At 35.3% G+C, this 18096-nt stretch overlaps 2 protein-coding genes across 6 annotated transcripts in view; one reads left to right on the forward strand and one right to left on the reverse strand.

Moving 5' to 3' along the window:
- pomt1 (protein-O-mannosyltransferase 1) overlaps positions 1-6614 on the forward strand; it is a 19111-nt gene extending 12497 nt beyond the window's left edge. For all 3 annotated transcript variants that reach the window (XM_073950969.1, NM_001048067.2, XM_073950970.1), the window contains 6 exon segments: positions 2540-2660; positions 3293-3390; positions 3985-4098; positions 4184-4310; positions 5425-5602; positions 5690-6614. In XM_073950969.1, coding sequence (XP_073807070.1) covers positions 2540-2660; positions 3293-3390; positions 3985-4098; positions 4184-4310; positions 5425-5602; positions 5690-5864 — 813 coding nt within the window. In that variant the 3' untranslated portion in view covers positions 5865-6614.
- Positions 6540-18096, reverse strand: part of ccdc180 (coiled-coil domain containing 180) — a 25050-nt gene continuing 13493 nt past the window's right edge. For all 3 annotated transcript variants that reach the window (XR_012406348.1, XM_073951410.1, XM_003198660.6), the window contains 13 exons: positions 17547-17633; positions 17274-17461; positions 16919-16983; positions 16674-16782; positions 15904-15993; positions 15741-15810; positions 15501-15642; positions 12425-12585; positions 12112-12249; positions 11907-12018; positions 9237-9336; positions 9020-9161; positions 6540-6944 (listed from right to left, as the gene is read on the reverse strand). Coding sequence is in view for 2 of the 3 variants with exons in the window: in XM_073951410.1 (XP_073807511.1) it covers positions 6810-6944; positions 9020-9161; positions 9237-9336; positions 11907-12018; positions 12112-12249; positions 12425-12585; positions 15501-15642; positions 15741-15810; positions 15904-15993; positions 16674-16782; positions 16919-16983; positions 17274-17461; positions 17547-17633 (1539 nt within the window). In the remaining variant the exon portion in view is untranslated. The remainder of the gene's footprint in view (positions 6945-9019; positions 9162-9236; positions 9337-11906; positions 12019-12111; positions 12250-12424; positions 12586-15500; positions 15643-15740; positions 15811-15903; positions 15994-16673; positions 16783-16918; positions 16984-17273; positions 17462-17546; positions 17634-18096) is intronic.

Here is an 18096-nt window from a genome sequence, read left to right on the forward strand (position 1 = left end):
TATGCATAAATATGTGGAAAGATCACGTATACTTTTTTTTTTGGAATTGAATGTGATTCTTACTGACTTTTTGCATTAGTTTATCCCCAAAATAACAATGATTTCATTTACTTACTCTCATATCATTGCAAATCCATAAGACTTTAGTTCATCTTCTGAACACAAATGTAGATTAGATAAGTTTCCTGTTACCTAAAGTTCCCACACTTTCATTAAGAGATCAAAAGTCTTCTAAAAGGACATCATTGGCTTATATGGTGAACCGATGTAATTTGGGCTTTCATTTTTGTAAAATGCAGCAAACATGCATTCAGCCATACTTGTTATGTGATAAACCTTTTTGGTTCTTGTGGACATTTTCTTCAAGACCGCATGGGACGATAACTGGTTTCAAGGTATTCCGCAGTTTGGAAAAGTCAAGGTTTTAAAACAATCAAAGTTTTCTGTAATACCCTTCCTAAGGTATGTGTACATTTCTTTATTTTATTATTATTTTTTTTTTTTTAGGGCAAAAAAATATCTAGCAATAAAAGGAAACTACTTCAACTGGTCCAAAGTATTTAAAAATGTTTCTTAAAATCATATATGTAATCAATGGGGGAAAACTTGTAAATTTTTACGCAGACATTTTAAAGGAAGTTATTTTAGAGCAGTAATCACAGTACCGTAATACTGTGAAACCGTGATATTTTTGTCCAAGGTTATCATACTGTTAGAATCTTATACCCGCGTATGCCTACACTCAAGAATCAACCCCATTGATTCTCGCACATTAAGCAAGCATGCTTAAGCTTCTGTGACCAAGCCTATTACTGGTCAGTTTTTGTAAATAAAAGACATCATTAAAACTGTTGTTCTTCTAAAGCTTTGGAAGACTTGCATTAAACTGATTTTTTGTTAAACAATTTTGATCTCTTTAGCCTCATTTCCACTGAGTGATATGGTTCAGTTCCAAAATGCGATGATAATAATTAAGCTTTGCAGTTTATTTGTGTTGTGATTTGTTTTGTGTTGCTAAAAGAATCATTTGAAAGTTGTTTTCTTTTTTGTGCTTCACTCTCACATCTGTCTGATTCTAAAAGAATGTGAGAAGCCACAGTTCAATTATCATGCACTAGTTATTATTATGAGCTCATTATTTCAAATATAGATGAGCGGTGAGTGCATGTAAATAGAGAGTAAAAAAAATTACCTTATAACATTAGGCAAATTCTGTTCTTCTTGGTTTGTAGCTGTTTGTCACTAGATGATGACAAGGTTTGTTTGAGCTCGGGTAGACCATGACTCATTACTATATACAGTTCAGAATTATTAGCCCCCCTGTTTTTTTCCCCTAATTTTTGTTTAACGGAGAGAAGATTTTTTTTTTTCAACACATTTCTAATCATAATAGTTTTAATAACTCATTTCTAATCACTGATTCATTTTATCTTTGCCATGATGACAGTAAATAATATTTTACTCTATATTTTTCAAGACACTTCTGTACAGCCAAAAGTGACATTTAAAAGCTTTGCTAGGTTAATTAGTTTAACTAGGCAGATTAGGGTAATTAGGCAGGTTATTGTATAATGATGGTTTGCTCTGACTATTGGGACAAATTTAGCTTAAAGGGGCTAATAATTTTGACTCTAAATCTGTTATTAAAAAAATAAAAACTGCTTTTATTCTAGCCGAAATAAAACAAATAAGACTTTCTCCAGAAAAACAAATATTATCAGGGTCACACTTTACAATAAGGTTCATTAGTTAATCTTAATTCATGCATTTACTAACATGAACAAACAATGAACAATACATTTACTACTGTATTTACTAATGTTAGTTAACGTTAGTTAAAGAAAATACAGTAGTTCATTGTTAGTTCATGTTAACTCATAGTGCATTAACTAATGTTAAGAAGCATGGACTTGGATGTTAATAATGCATTAGAAAATGTTCAATTAAGATTAATAAATGCTGTACATGTGTTGTTCATGTTAGTAAATGCATTAACTAATGAACCTTATTGTAAAGTGTTACCATTATCAGACATGCTGTGAAAAAGTCCTTGCTCCTTTAAACATAATTTGGTAAATATTTAATAAAGAATAAAAAAATCAAAGGGGGGCTAATAATTCTGATACAATTCAACTGTATATTATTATGATGTAATGTCTCGGGCTGTGAATTTAAAAAAAAAGGGGTGCTTTCTTTGTTTTCATTCTCCTGGCTTGTTGGATGCAAGGTTCACAATTCTCTGTAAACCAATAAGGTTCAGCTTCAAGTCTAGCTCCACCCTTTAGGTACTGTTGTGTTGTGCTTGGTACCCTTTGGAAAGGCTACCCAAAAAGTGGTATGGTTCACAACTGAACTGCTGAACTGAAGATTTTGAAGTGCCAGTTTTTGGGTGATTTTTGGTCTTTTAAAAAATTATCAAAGATTTCTGTACCTCTGTTAAAACCCTTTATACGAAAATACCTTAATATGTGTCCTAAGATTTCTTAGGTGAGCAGACCCTTTCAGTTATTTCTGCCTGTTTTATTGATTGTTCTTGCAGCTCAGTGGAGCCTCTCTGCCGGAGTGGGGTTTTAAACAGCTGGAGGTGGTGGGTGATAAAATTTATAAAGGCTACCAGCAGACCGGCATGTGGAACGTGGAGGAGCACCGCTATGGCAGAAGTATGAAAATTAACAACTAAATATCATTGAATTGCTTACATTATGCTTTTCTGTTAAGTGCATTTCTCGTAGTACTTACGGTCATTGAAAACCCATGGAATTTTAAAACGGCATTTTCCAGACCTGGAAAAGGTTTGGAAAAACAAAAACCCACAAACTTTTGGAAAAGTCATGGAAATTAGTTTTACAAATATTTGTATACTTACACAGGTTGCTTGTCTGTACTTCTTTTCTGTCCTTGGCCAATCGCATGCTTTCACATTATTAGTGCTGTGCAAGCATTCTCTAAATCAGTGTTTCTCAACCACAGCTCACCAACACTAGATGTTTTGGATGTCTCCTTTGTCAGTTTGCGTAAAGAGACATGTAAAATGTGCAGAGCTGGTGTTCCTCCAGGAACGTGGTTGACAACCGCTGATCTAAATACATTTTACATTGTTTTACAAAAAACGAAATAGATTATTGCATGTTTTATGATATGCTGTAATATAAATTTGAACGTGCATTGTTTTTTTTTACCACACACATAGACATTACGTGTACTATTAGGTCATGAAGCTTTACATGAAAGTCTTGGAAAAGTCATGGAATTTCAGAGGTAAAAATGTGTTTAAACCCTGATACCTGTGCAGGTCAGGAACCAAAGGAAAGGGAGTTGGAGCTGAAGTCTCCTACTCACAGCGATGTCAACAAAAATCTCACATTTATGGCCAAATTTCTGGAACTGCAGGTGATTATTGAAGTGGTCTGCTTCATGTTGCACTTTCAACTTTATTTAATATGTAATTTAGTTACAAAGTTAATCCAGAGGCTGTTTTTTTTTTTTCCTTTTTCTTAACTTTAATGCCTTAAGTGTAGTCCAATTTTTTTTCCAAGCTACAATAGACGAGGAGTTTAAACTGAGAAGGCTCTAAAGTGCGTGCAAAAGTCTTGTTTTGTGTTGCTGGAGTAAGGCTTTGTGTTTTCCCCCTCCCCCTGAGCTAAGCATTTTTTCCTGTTGTTGTCAATGGAAACAGTGTTTAAAACCTTGGCAGTATGGGATTTTACATTCAGCACTGAGCGCTCTGTGTTTTTTTTTTAAAGCTTTGATGGTTGAATCATTTACAGCTAAGTCTTTTTTGCACAGAGGTGGACATAAGGCTCCACCCTCTTTTGGAAAGGATGGAGAGCAGCAGTTCATTTGCATTTAAAGTGACACATGAATAAGTGTTTGCTTCCACCCTAAAGCAAAAAGGATCTTATGTCTTTTTGACATTTTTGTTTAAAAAAATCCAGTTAAAACTGGTTTCATACAGTGAACTAACCTAATGTGTTTGATTACCAGTGGAAGATGCTGACAGTAAAGAACGAAGAGTCAGAGCACAAATATAGTTCATCACCTCTTGAATGGATCACAATGGACACCAACATTGCATATTGGCTTCATCCTTCAAGTAATGTATGTTAACACCATTCTGCCGTTTGTTTCTTGTGTTTGACAGAATGATAACAATACTAATCTGATCTTTTCTGATTTGATACAGGCACAGATTCACTTTATAGGCAATATTGTTACTTGGACCACTGGAAACATTACACTGGTTGTGTACTGTCTTCTGTTTTTAACATACTTAATAAGACGGAGGAGGAAAGTTGAAGACATTCCACAAGGTATACAGATTTTTGTTTAAACCACAATGGAAAAAAAGGTGGTTACACATTTTTGCCCTGACATAGCATAAGCCATTTTTACACTATTGTGCTGACTGGCCATTGGATGGTTAAGAAAACTTTATCTTTTGGACCAATGGATAACTGGCAATAAAATAGTTTTCGGTCAACTTAGACCCATGTACATGCTTTTATTATTTGTAAAAGATTTTATAGATCAATTTTGGTCAGTTAACTATTCCCTCAATATAATATATTGCATTCAATATTTGTGTAAAGTTTTACAGTTCAGTTTTGGTGAGATAACTAAATGTACACTAATTGGCCACTTTATTAGGTACATCTTATTAGTACCAAGTTGGACCCTTTTTTGCCTTCAGAACTGCCTTAATCCTTTATGGCATAGATTCAACAAGGTACTGGGAATATTGCTCAGAGATTTTGGTCCATATTGACATGATAGCAACACGCAGTTGCTGCAGATATGTCGGTTGCACATCCATGATGCGAATCTCCTGTTCCACCACATCCCAAAGGTGCTCTATAGGATTAAGATCTGGTTACCATGTCTACATGCCTGAATGCAGAGTTGCTGCCATATGATTGGCTGATTAGAAACTTGCATCAATGAGCAGTTGGACATTGGCTGGCGAGTCTATATATTTAATTAAAATATAACTAATTTGTTGATCAAAACTTATTTAAGTTTTCAGTGTTATGAAGGATATTGTGCATATTCTGAGCTACTGTAACCTTAAACTGGATATTTCAGCAGATATGTGGTTCTCAAAGATGACTTATATTTGAGTTAATCTGCACTTATTGTTTACATTGCAACTGCATTACCTAAGCTTCAACTGCCACATTTATATTACATTCCAGAGAGCTCTGTTATAAGCATGACCATGGAAAAATAAACCTGTATCCATGCTGACTTTCCCAGATCGCCACAGAAATGAATGGTTAAACACAGAGAACCATTCGGCTTGATAGTGGAAAAGCAGCTTTGTTGCACTAAAAGATTTCTTTAAATAAATTGTGAGCAATATTAAAAGTAGAGGTGTATGCTTTTCCATTAACTGTTCTTTCCTTTTTGCTTCGTCTTCTCTCTTAGACTCTTGGGAACAGTTGGTTTTGGCTGGTGTGGTTTGCTTTGGAGGCTGGGCAGTGAATTACCTGCCATTCTTCCTAATGGAGAAGACTCTCTTTCTATATCACTATCTCCCAGCACTCACCTTCAAGATCTTGCAAATACCTATAGTCACAGAGCACCTGTACATCCACGTATTGAGGTAGGAGATATTATTCCGCTATCTGTAGTTCAGCCAAAAATGTTACACAGTATCAGTGTCATATCTGAATGTCATTGTGTTTTACAGATCCTCAGCTCAACAGAAAGCATTTGGTGGTGTGATTTTAGCAGTTCTTTGTTCAGTATACATGTCCTACCACAGCTTGAGTCCTCTCACGTATGGCCAGCCAGCGTTAACATCAGACAAGCTCGCTGAGCTGCGCTGGAGGGAGAGTTGGGATATTCTCTTACGCAAACGCTAAAATATCCTTTATTTTTTTTAAGACAAGATAATTTCATGGTGTCAAAATTTTAAATCGAGATGACTGATAGGGCTGATGGATTTTTTGAGAAATGGATTCTGATTCGAAATGCATCACTTTTCTGTCTTGAATGGATTCTGAGCTCAGTGTTTAACAGGAGATTATACCATATGCTTTACAAACTCTGCTTGCTTCCAATTCCTTACAAATACCACATGAATCTAAAGTAATCAGTAATGAAGTTCAAATTAGCCAATTACAAAAGTGTTTTTAGTGAGCTGTTTACATTAATCTTGTCATAAAGGCCAACTTACATGAAGCACAAGCAATATATGGTTTGAAAACTAGTCAAGAGTGCAACATGCTGTTAAAAACTAAGTTTAGAATCACTTCAAGAGAGAATAGCAACGCATTTTGAATCAATTTTTCAATATTACACCATAGTTTTCATGGATTTCCAGAAAGCTGTGAAGCACTATTTCTAGGGTCTGTGCCCAAACATAATAATGTGAAAAAAACTCATGCTGCTGAATCTGAAAACTCTAAACCAAATGGACTCTGAAGCACAATTTCCGTGCTACATTTATCATGCTCGTATGTTTACATATTACTCTGTTTGTATAGCGATTTTATTGTATTGTTTTAGAGACTGTTAAACTAATAAGATGCATTGCATTTCTTTAAATATGTTTTATTTGATTCTTGCACAACAGAAAAAAACGTTTAATAAACGTTTATATGACATTAAAACTCTTTATTCTATCTCATATTCATGCATTGTGTCAATAAGTAAAGGAATCCGACAACATGGGAGCAGATAAGCGTGGTAATAGGGAATGGAGCACAGTTGTCTATGTTAGATAAATATGTGTCTGTACTGTCCGTTCACTTTGATGCCGTTTAATTCCTTGGCTTATATTGTCAGAGTTCATGAAGGTCTGGTGGTCATTCGGAGTTGAGTGAGGCGAGGGATTTTAGCTGACTCTGCCAGTGCTCATGCCACTGCTGCAGCTCTTTTTCCTGAGCGTCACACTCCCGATGAGCTCTATCCAGCTCCTCCTGAACCCTCTGCCCATACCGCTGGAGGAAGAGTCATTTATATTTGTTTATTTATCAACATTCAGCCTGCAGCAGTGTTTTAGGTGCAGTCCAAAATGAAATAGAAAACTCCACCTAGTAAATGAGTAATGAATGATGCGACAGCTATTGCTGATTCATTTGATCTGTACTCCCTTTATAGTTACAGTAGTTTGTAAATGAAGCTTATTAACAGTATCACAAATAGTACACACAGACTACTTTCATGCTCTGTCAAGCATGCTTAAATGAAAACAAATTTGATGGGTAAAAACTAAAGTAAATGGTTCTTTTAAATTTTTAGGTAATTTGACTAGTTACTTATAATGTACTTGCCTTAAATACTGTACATAAATTCTACAGTTCTGTATAAATCCATTTAGAGAAGAATTTTGGAGTAAAAAAAAATCTGTTTTTCAACTAAAGGTTACATTTATCAAGAGGACTGCACATGCTTAAGACAAAAAAAATCAACTAAGGAACTATTTCATGACAATAAATACTATTAAGTAACTATATGTATAGTTTGCATAATTCAGTTTAGTCACTAAAGTAGTTTACATGTGTCCAACCATTGCACATGCTTAAACAATGAATTAAATTCATGTATGCTTTATGGTGTCACGACTTTGAAATGTGTTATAGTTTAATGAATAATATTAACTTTCTACGATGTAGCATTTTTAGTACTATTGTGTCAAGTTATAAGTAGGGCCAGATGGAATCTGCAGACAGTTTTTGCTAATTCTGCGCAGAATTTTGATTAAAATCTGCATATATCTGTGGAATTATTTTGGTAGTATCATAATTAAAAACCGTAATATATGAAATAAAAAGTAATACCTTTTTAACTTGTATTTAATGGTTACAATGCAAATCCAATTAGATCCACTTTATTTGGTAAACAAAGCAAGTCTCTCATATAAAATATCTACAAAAAGACATTTTACAAACTATATTGTACATAAATAATATAAATATTTTCCTAGAAATATTTAATTTAAAAACTGAATAAATATAAATTTACGCATATTTACGCAAGTAAATAAACAAAATCAACGATGGGGTAAAAATCTGTGGAATTCTTTGTGCACAGATTCCGTGTGGGCCTAGTTATAAGTTACTTATTAAATAAAATAAGTACTTTTCAGACATTTCAGTCATTGGAAAAGTAATTTAAATAATTTATAATTAAGTATATATTTATTAATGTATTGTAGTAACGTGCAGCACCTAACACTGATGGCCATTTTGTTATTTCAAGGGAAACTAGTTCATGATTTTAATGAAAAGAGAGTCAATCTGCTTATTTGGTGTTCAAATACTATAAACTCTTCATTTTTTATTTTAGATCACAAAAGGAAATGTTTAAAATAATTGGCCATGTAATGGTATTGGACAGCAATTAAAATTAAACTTTTAGAAAAAAGTATTAGAGAATGGTTTAATGCAATAAATAGTGTATATTTCCAAGTGTTCTGAGGTATATAGTAGGGTTTGGTGGAATATAAACCTACCTCAAATGTGTTATTTAATAAAAATCCTGACATGAATATTTTTGTCTCTGACAGCACATTTATGAGACTGTATTAGACCATTCTCTCTGCCCCAAATCAAGTTAAAAGGAATACACTGTAAGATAAGATCTGAGCGTACACTAATAAATGAGAAGCTGGAGGTGTTCATGGTTACTTATCAAGTGGTTTCTATGCATTTTACTTCTTCTTTTTTAATCTTTAGTTAACAAAACAAAGCTTTTTTTCTGATATATTTTCATGAACAGACAGGTCAGGTCAAGTTCAGTAATACAATACATTTAATTCTTTTTTTTTTTTTTTTCACCAAACCATATTGTATATCATACAAAACACTGACTAAACATCAATGTGTGCCAAATGTGACATCCTTTGAAACTTCTTTTTTAAAAAGCCTAATGCTGCTAGTTATTTAACCTATTTTTTACATTTCTTATTTTGAATAATGCCCCCTTTTTTATCAACTATAAACTCGAGTATAAAATATTTGACAAGTTTTTAATCAATAAATACAACAACAAAAAAGATTTTAAATAAACATACCTCATGCATGGTGTCTCGAACTTCAATGGTCTTAAGATGTGCCAGTGTGGTTTTAGCTGTTGTGATTGTGGCTGTTCCTTGTGATTGTTTATGTTCTGAGCTGCCATCAGTGAAACCGAAATAACAAATGCCTGGCCATATTCTACAAAACAACAATTCAACATTCACAATTAATGTCCTATAAACAGTTTTTTTTTTAAGGACAATATTTTCATACCTGCTGCCTTTCTGTATCACAGCACTGCTCGTGTCCTCTTGCAAAAGTCCAGTTTGTGTTTGTCGAAGCAGAGTAGTGAAATTCTCCTTTTGTTCAGCATCTGTTTTGTCAAAAAACTTTCATCTTTAGTTACGTAAATTAATTATAGCTGTGTTGGGAAACACAGATTATTACATTGATACGTTTTAGGAAAATTATGATTTTAAATCATCAGACACTTTACAAGGCATTCAAAATAAATGCTGATATATTATGGTCTCTCAAACTGAAAAAGAGGTGAATGAGTGATAAAGGTGAACCTTTGGTCACACATGCCAATGCCAGCAGTGAAAATCTTGGGCTGTAGACAAAGTGAAACATGTATTGTTCTCTGATGAGTCAACCTTTACTGTCTTTCCCACGTTCAGGAGAGTAACAGTGTGGAGAAGCCCTAAAGAAGCGTACCACCCAGACTGCTACATGCTCATAGTTGAGCAGGAGGATGGATTAGTGATGCTTTGAGCTGCAATATCATGATATTCTTTAGACCCAATACTTGAACCGTACTAGATGGGTGCATCACTGCCAAGAACTATTGAACCATTCTGGAGGACCATGTGCATGCAGTGGTTCAAATATTGTATCCTAAAGGCGGTGCAATGTTTCAGGATGTTTATGTACCAATACACACAGCAAGACTGGTGACAAAGTGGTGTGATGAACATGAAAGTGAAGTTGAACATCTCCCATGGTCTGCACAGTCACCATATCAAAATATTATTGAGTTACTTTAGGATGTTTTGGAGGAGCAAGTCAAGAAGTGTTTTTTTTCCCACCAGCATCATGTAGTGACCTAACCAAGAATGGCTCATAATTCCTCTGGTCACTGTGCAGGACTTGTATCTGTCATTCCCAATATGAATTGATGCTGTAATGGCCCTACACCATACGTTTCATTGTTCAACCTGTATATAGATTGCTCCAAAAAAATAAAGAGAACACTAAAATAACAGATCCTAGATCTGAATGAACAAAATATTCTTAGTATAATAGTCATATATTATGAATGTTATATTAAGATATACTCATATTATTACAAAGCCTGGGCATGCTTCTGATGCTCTCCTAAGGGGGTAAAGTCTAGATTGGATATGCGGATGGCCGGAAGTGTGATATGCACATTATTAAAGCAGCATTTTTTTCTGTATAACAATAGTTAATATCTTTATAGTACTCTGCCGGTTGGGTTTCAGGTTGGGGTGGGAGTAAGCTTTAAAAAATACAATTTATTTGGTAATTTAATAGATAACATAAATAATACTTGGTAAAACTACTGTTTTTACATTACTGTGATGGCTGGGTTTAGGGTTGGGGTAGGGGTAGACGTTAATAAAATACAGTAAATGGGAAATTAAATAAATAATATAAATAATTCTCGTTAACTTCCGGCCACAACTGTATCCGATCTAGCAACAACCTCCTAAGGGTTCTCCTCCCAGACCTGGACTAAAGCATCTGCCAACTCCTGGACAGTCTGTGGTGCAACGTGGCATTGATGGATGGAGCAAGACATAATGTCCCAAATGTGCTCAATTGGATTCAAGTCTGGGGAATGGGCGGGCCAGTCCATAGCATCAATGCCTTCGTCTTGCAGGACCTGCTGACACACTCCAGCCACATGAGGTCTAGCATTGTCTTGAATTAGGAGGAACTCAGAGCCAACTGCCCCGGCATATGGCCTCACAAGGGGTCTGAGGATCTCATCTTGGTACCTAATGGCAGTCAGGATACCTCTGGCGAGCACATGGAGGGCTGTGTGGCCCTCCAAAAGAAATGCCACCCCACACCATATCTGAACCAATGATCCAAACCGATCATGCAAAAGGATGTTCCAGGCAGCAGAACATTCTCTACTTGTGGACGTCGGGCTCTCACACCCTCATGGAGTCTGTTTCTGACTGTTTGAGCAGACACTAGCACATTTGTGGCCTGCTGGAGAGCAGTGCTCCTCCTGTTCCTCCTAAAGGCAGAAGTAGGGTCCTGCTGTTGGGTTGTTGCTCTCCTACTGCCTCCTCCAAGTCTACTGGCCTGTCTCCAGGTAGTGACTACGCTGACACAGCAAACTTTGTTGCCACAGCTCTCATTGATCTGCCATCCTTGATGAGCTGCACTATATGAGCCACTTGTGTGGGTTGTGGACTCTATCTCATGCTACCACTAGAGTGAAAGCACCGCCAGCATTCAAAAGTGACCAAAACATCTGCCAGAAAGCAAAGGAACTGAAAAGTGGTCAGTGGTCACCACCTGCAGAACCACTCCTTTATTAGAGGTGTTTTGCTAATTCTCTATGACTTGGCAGCACAACCTGAATCTGTTCCATTTTTCCTCCTAAATGGGGCAGTTTAATGTTTAATTTCAGAGAAGTGTGATTGACTTGTAGTTATTTTTTGAGCTGTGTATATATATATATATATATATATATATATATATATATATATATATATATATATACATATATATACACATATATATTTATACATATATATATATACATATATATATATATATATATATATATATATATATATATATATATATATATATATATATATATTAACAAAAGCACTTCTTATGTCAAACTGGTGGTGAGGCATCATTTTACATTCCCATAGTGTAACCACATAGACTTACGTCCCACTTGAACCTCATGGATGGTAATGAGATTGTCGAACTGAAATAGCAGGGCCTCTGCCAACCTGGCAAAAGCAGTGACAGATTCCTCGGCGTTTTTGATGACACAGGCCTGTCCAAAAACAAAATCAAGTTTAGTCACTCAAAAAGAGCAACAAAGGCAGAAGAATGACTTAGTGAGCTCAAGTCTGAAGGTCTGAGTAACCTGAAGTTCCTGTCTGGTATGCTGGATGGCCTCTCTGTGATGTCTCTGTCTCTGCTCTTCAGCCTCCACCAACGCTTTGAGTTCCCTCTCACAAGCCGGGTGACTGAGACGCACACGCAACTGACCACTATGCTCTCTCTATTACAGCAGACCACAAAAAGCAGAAACTTCTTTAATATTTAACAAATATATAAAGCAGACGGTTGATATTGTGACATGACAGTTATTGGTTTCTTCCCCAGTGACGAACATGTGAGAAACTTTTGGGGAACTTTTCTCTGTTATCACCATTGTTCTGCATTTGCTAACTTACCCTGTTTTGTTCACTCCGCTGTTGAACTAGTTTGAACCGGTGTTGAATTTGTATCATGCTTTGCGTCAGCTCCTCAAGGTGTTGATCTCTCAGTTTAGAGAAAAGTATCTCTGGTACACTTGACAGAAACTCTTCAATGGCTTTCAACTGCCGCTGAAATTCTACACGGAGAGAAAGCAGTTCCATATTGTTATGTAACATAAATGCACATTATCTTGAGTAACCAGATCTACGTTATTGTTGATTACAGTAATAGCAGGGCAGCATGAAATTGATATTCCAAAAACACTGTTTTAAATCCACAGTCTTCATTTCCACTATTTATCTAGAAAAGAGAAGACCCTAAAGGTGAATAGGGTGAAACCTTCAATGAGTAGATACCACATTCTTGATGTCTAGCTGTAGCTATGAGGCAAAACCCAGATAATAATTCAGCACTGGTTGGCTTGAAATATTCCTATGTGCTTTATTGTGTGTGTTTCTTTTTGTTTATACGTAATTAACTGTGATAAACTAAATTTTATAATACTTTGATATTTTGATATATACAGTATAAAAAAGCTCTATTGGATTGAGACTTGTTGACTGTGGAGTACAGTGCACTGCTGGAAGTAGCTATCAGAAGATGAGTACACTGTGGTCAAGAAGGGATGGACATGGTCAGCAACAATACTCAGGTAGGTTGACACGATGCTCAGTTGGTACTAATGGGGCCCAAAGTGAAAATATCCCCCGCACAATTACAGCACCAGCCTGAACCGTTGATACAAGGCAAGAACATCTATTGTCCAATTTTGGTGAGCCTGTGCGAATTGTAGCCTCAGTTTCCTATTCTTAGCTGACTGGATTGATACCCGGTGTGGTCTTCTGCTGCTGAAGCCTGTCCACCACAGGGTTCAATGTGTTGTGCATTCAGAGATGCTCAGTTGTAACAAGTGGTTATTCAGTTACTGTTGCCTTTCTATTAGCTTGAAACTGTCAAGCCATTCTCCTCTGACCTCTGGCATCAACAAGGCATTTGTGCCTACAGAACTTTATATTTTCTCTTTTTAGGACCATTCTCTGTAAACCCTAGATATATATATATATGTAACAGAGTATCAAGTTATGATTACCTGGTTTTAATCATGGAAAAAAACAAAGATTTATTCATGATATGGTCTTCTGGGTTTTGACATCAGGACTCTAGAATATATTTTAACTAGATTATTCATAAGTGTCTTTAAATTAAGCTTTTTTTTTTTTTTTTACAAGATGCATAACAACAAATATATATTTTATATACAGTAACATGTAATTAAAAATGTGCACTAGTTGGCATAAATAAAACAAAAATCTGAACATTGGTTAAACTCAGGTTAAAACTTTTGTTCACTTGTTAAAATTAAAAGGTTTTACAGGAGGGGTTTCAGATATCTTTTAATTATTTAATAAAAATACATCAATTTTACTATTTATCTTATTTAAAGTCTAGGTAAACAGGAAGTTGCTGAGACCTTTAAATTTTTGTATGTTGATGGAATACTGAGTACAACCCTCAATGCTGGGAAACACGCTCTCCCATTCACACACAATGGTTAGTTTATCCTTTATCCAGTTCACCTATTGTAAGAATTGAAATATTACAAATATTTTTGATGTCTTTGACAATTCAAAACATGAGCTGAAAACAGAGACTGTTGACCACAACCCAGCAGGTGGGAATGCGGGAAAAACCAGTTCCTGCTGCATTTGCATCTGAGTCTGCTGAAACTCGGCTTCAACCACCCCAATTCACACATATGGTCATTTCAATGTTTGAATGTTCTAGATTAACCAAAGTGACTTTATCTATAATGTTTGATATCATTTGAAATGTCTCAGTGTGATTGGTACAATGGTCTCATTCTCTCAGAAATAGACATAATCAAAACAATAAATATATAACTTCAGGCATCTTTTGAACCACTGTGAAGGGTGTGACTTTTCCACAGGCAGCACTAAATGCAAATGCCTTTTGTTATGCACACACCCCTTTCCTTGAGGGAATTCTTGGATTATTTAAGGTAAGGTTTAAGAAAGGCTCAGGGCGATTTTGCTTACCCAGATCAGGCTGTAACATGGAGCTTATGCTCTATGTTATGTGTATTTTAAAGTCAGGAATGCATCTTTTAATCTTGGATTTATCTTTGATAACTTGATGTTTTATATTGATCTTTTATGAATTGACTGACTGAATTGGCATAATACATTTACCTGACTAATAAATTATGTTTTGAATTATTCAAACAGTCCTCGTGATATTATCACTGATAAATGTTGTTGTCCATAGCACTACAAGCCACTGTACAGGTTAGTAACGGACTAGAACATGTTAGACATAGCAGTGTGGCACGCTATACAATGTTGTTAGAGATCCAACTAACAAATTGGCATTAATTCAAGTATACTTAGACTGTAAAAGGCCATCTATGAGTTTTCTATTTAGAACAACAAAATATTGTTGAAACTAATCTAAATGTGGGTATTTAGGCCTTCATCTACAAACTTATAATCCTGTGCGATTATTATTAAAATACTTTGTCTTGATTAAGTAGAAAACAGATCTATGGGGACCACATAAAAATCTCCTAAATTGAGTAAGTAGGGTTCTGCCTTTTTAGGAGAGTGGTTAATCGCCTCTGTTTAATGACCGAGACAGACAAGCTTGTATTAAGAGATTGTATACCCGGCCGGAGAAAGACTCGAGATGCTACAGGAATCTGAGTAAATGAGAATAAGGTATAATAACAAATCAAAAGAATATTCAATTATAATCCAAAATAATGTGAAAGGAAACAAAATAACTTTATCAATGTTTTATAATTGGAGTCAGATAAAACGAGGATAAATATATTAATATTCTAAACCACCTCATACTAAAATTGGAGTCAGATATGAGTTAAGTTTAATATAAATCAACATTGTGCACTGGAAAGACCGAACAGGCATTGAACCTTCTAACCTGCTAACCACTTAGCCATCTCAATATTGACATTATCATATCTTCAAAATGAATTGTAATATTTTTCCTTTCCAAGTAACATTAAGAATGAACCTTGCAGGCAGCTGTTGTGGTAGTCATGTGCTTGGCTCTGGTAGACCAGAAGTCTTTTCTGTATCTCCTCTGCACACTGATCAAACGTCTCCTGCAGTTGCTCGGAACGAGTGATAGGGCGGCGCTCTTTCTTATAGAACTCCTAATTGTGATTTACAGAATAGTAAATTACATACAAAAAAATATACAATATACACCAAAAAAAAAAAAAAACATACAAACTGTTATGTTTTATAATACCTCAGCCACCATGAGAAGAATATCATTGGCTTTCCACAGAATACCAGTAATTGAAGTTTTGAAGCAAACACTGAGAAACAAATATATTTTTAAAAATGATTAAAAAAAACATGAAATTAACAAAGCAAAACATATCATATATAAGTACCACAGTTGCACTTACCTGTTCTTCTGCTCTTCGGGGTTGGAGCCAAAAATAAGGTACTTCTTGTCAAATCGGTTGAGTTTTGGCAACCTCTTTACACTGATAGAACTGCATCAAAGAAATACATTTAAAAATGTTAATTTAACAAGAAAAATTTGTAACACACATGCATGTCCATTTTTAAATGTACACTGAATTGAAATAACTATTACAGTAAAAGATGTAGAACACTGTAGCTATACACCACCTGACAAAAGTCTTGTCGCCTATCCAAGTTTTAAGAACAACAAATAATAACTTGACCTCTAGTTGATCATTTGGTATCAGAAGTTGCTTATACGAAAAGCAAGGCCTCTAGATTATTTATTTCACCAAAATAAAATCGTATGATATCTTGATTTTTAATTATTTAATTAGAACAGTAAGGTCTGACTTTTCTTTGATAAAAGTCTTGTCACTTAACAGGAATATTGTCCAGTATAGAATATAAAGTCTAGTCACCCTGATTGGAACCCTGTCTGATTTCTGTGAGAATCTTGTGTCTATGCGGGTTCAAGTAGGTCTTCTGCAGTATTTGTGATGATTGGGATGCAGTTCAACTGATGATTCATCAGAAAATCTACCTTCTGCCACTTTTCAAATCAATTTGAAGTTATTATCTGTTGCTTTTACAACTGGGATTGGTGACAAGACTTTTGTCAGATAGGGTAGTGTTCAGATTTGCTCATGATAACCACTTCTCTAATAGCATTTCCGAAATCTCTTTCATGACATTTTAAAGGGCATACCTTTGTATGTTTATTGACTCCACTGACTTTCTGCGGACAGTTTCTATTCCAGACTGACTGAGACTCTTTCCTGACCTTCGACCTGATCCATGGGGTGAGTTTAACCTTGCTAAAGACAAAGGATTTTCAATTGTTAGAATAAAATACAAAACTAGTCACCTAATATGAAAAGGCAAACGAATGAAACTGCAGTTGACCACAATAACAGTAAATATAAAAATATGATGACACATGAACAATGTAACCTGATGAAGCGCGTTGTTCTGCTGAGTCACAGTTGTCTTCCTTGAGGTCTTGAGCTTTACCTACCCTGTTCACAAGTAATAGAAAATGTTTGGTAATTATGTTACTTGCTTTTTATTTCTCTCAAAGTAATGTATAGTTGACAATAATTACCCCAATTAACATTTTTAAAGAATAGTTAACCCAAAAGAAGATATTTTTGAAAAATGTTGGGAACCATTGACATCAATAGTAGGAAAAAAAACGACTATAATGAGTAACAGGTTTCAAACATTCTTCAGTGTATGTCTAAGAGAACAAAGAAAATGGTTTAGAATAAGTAAAGGTTTGGCGTAATTTTCATTTTAGTTCACTAACTTGAGTAGGCCTTTAATAACTCCCACTGCCGCATCATCCAGAAAAGAAGCTCCAATGCGACTAGGATGTAGCAGGCCCTCTCTCTCTGGACTGCCTGTGGTTTCCTGTGTACGAGATCTGGAGCGGGCTGCAACTGCAAAAGCCCCCTGAAATGGAGTCTCTGGTCGGGGGGCAGCCATCGAGGCATCCTAAAATATTAGATTAGACTGTTAGCCACTTCAATAGGCATTACATTTGATTATGTCTGTAGCCATGCAGCATATAATGCCATACCAAAAAGCAGTCAAGGTACTGACACCTCTTCTTTAGTTCCTCCATCAGGGAAGTTGTTAAACTGGTTATCTCCACTACGGTTACAATCTACAGTACAATGGAAAATGTTTTCTGCAGACCAGTATTATAGTGACATGAAAAGAGCACAACACTCAGGTTTCACAAGTTAAAACCACATTCATTTTTTTCCACAGGGAAATAATTAAAAAAGAAAAAATGTTGTGTCTTTAAAGACAGCTGTTGTGAGCCCTGAATTTGAATCTTGTATATGAGTGCTTCAGATGATTGGTTTGAGATATGGCTTATAGCAAAGACCGTGTATGTAAATATATACACAGTGGTGTGAAAAAAACATTTCTTCTTTCTTTTTTGCATGTTTGTGACACTTCAATGTAAAATACTTCAACAGGTAAACACATCATCCAGTTTTGAATTTTTTTTTTATTATGTAGTTATCAAAAACTACAAAGCCCTTTGTGAAAATGACATGGAGACATTATGTGTGACATAAATGCATACTGCATTTCAGATAAAGAACATCATACGAATA

The sequence above is a fragment of the Danio rerio genome, chromosome 5 (genome assembly GCF_049306965.1).
Source record: "Danio rerio strain Tuebingen ecotype United States chromosome 5, GRCz12tu, whole genome shotgun sequence".
Lineage (NCBI taxonomy): Eukaryota > Metazoa > Chordata > Actinopteri > Cypriniformes > Danionidae > Danio > Danio rerio.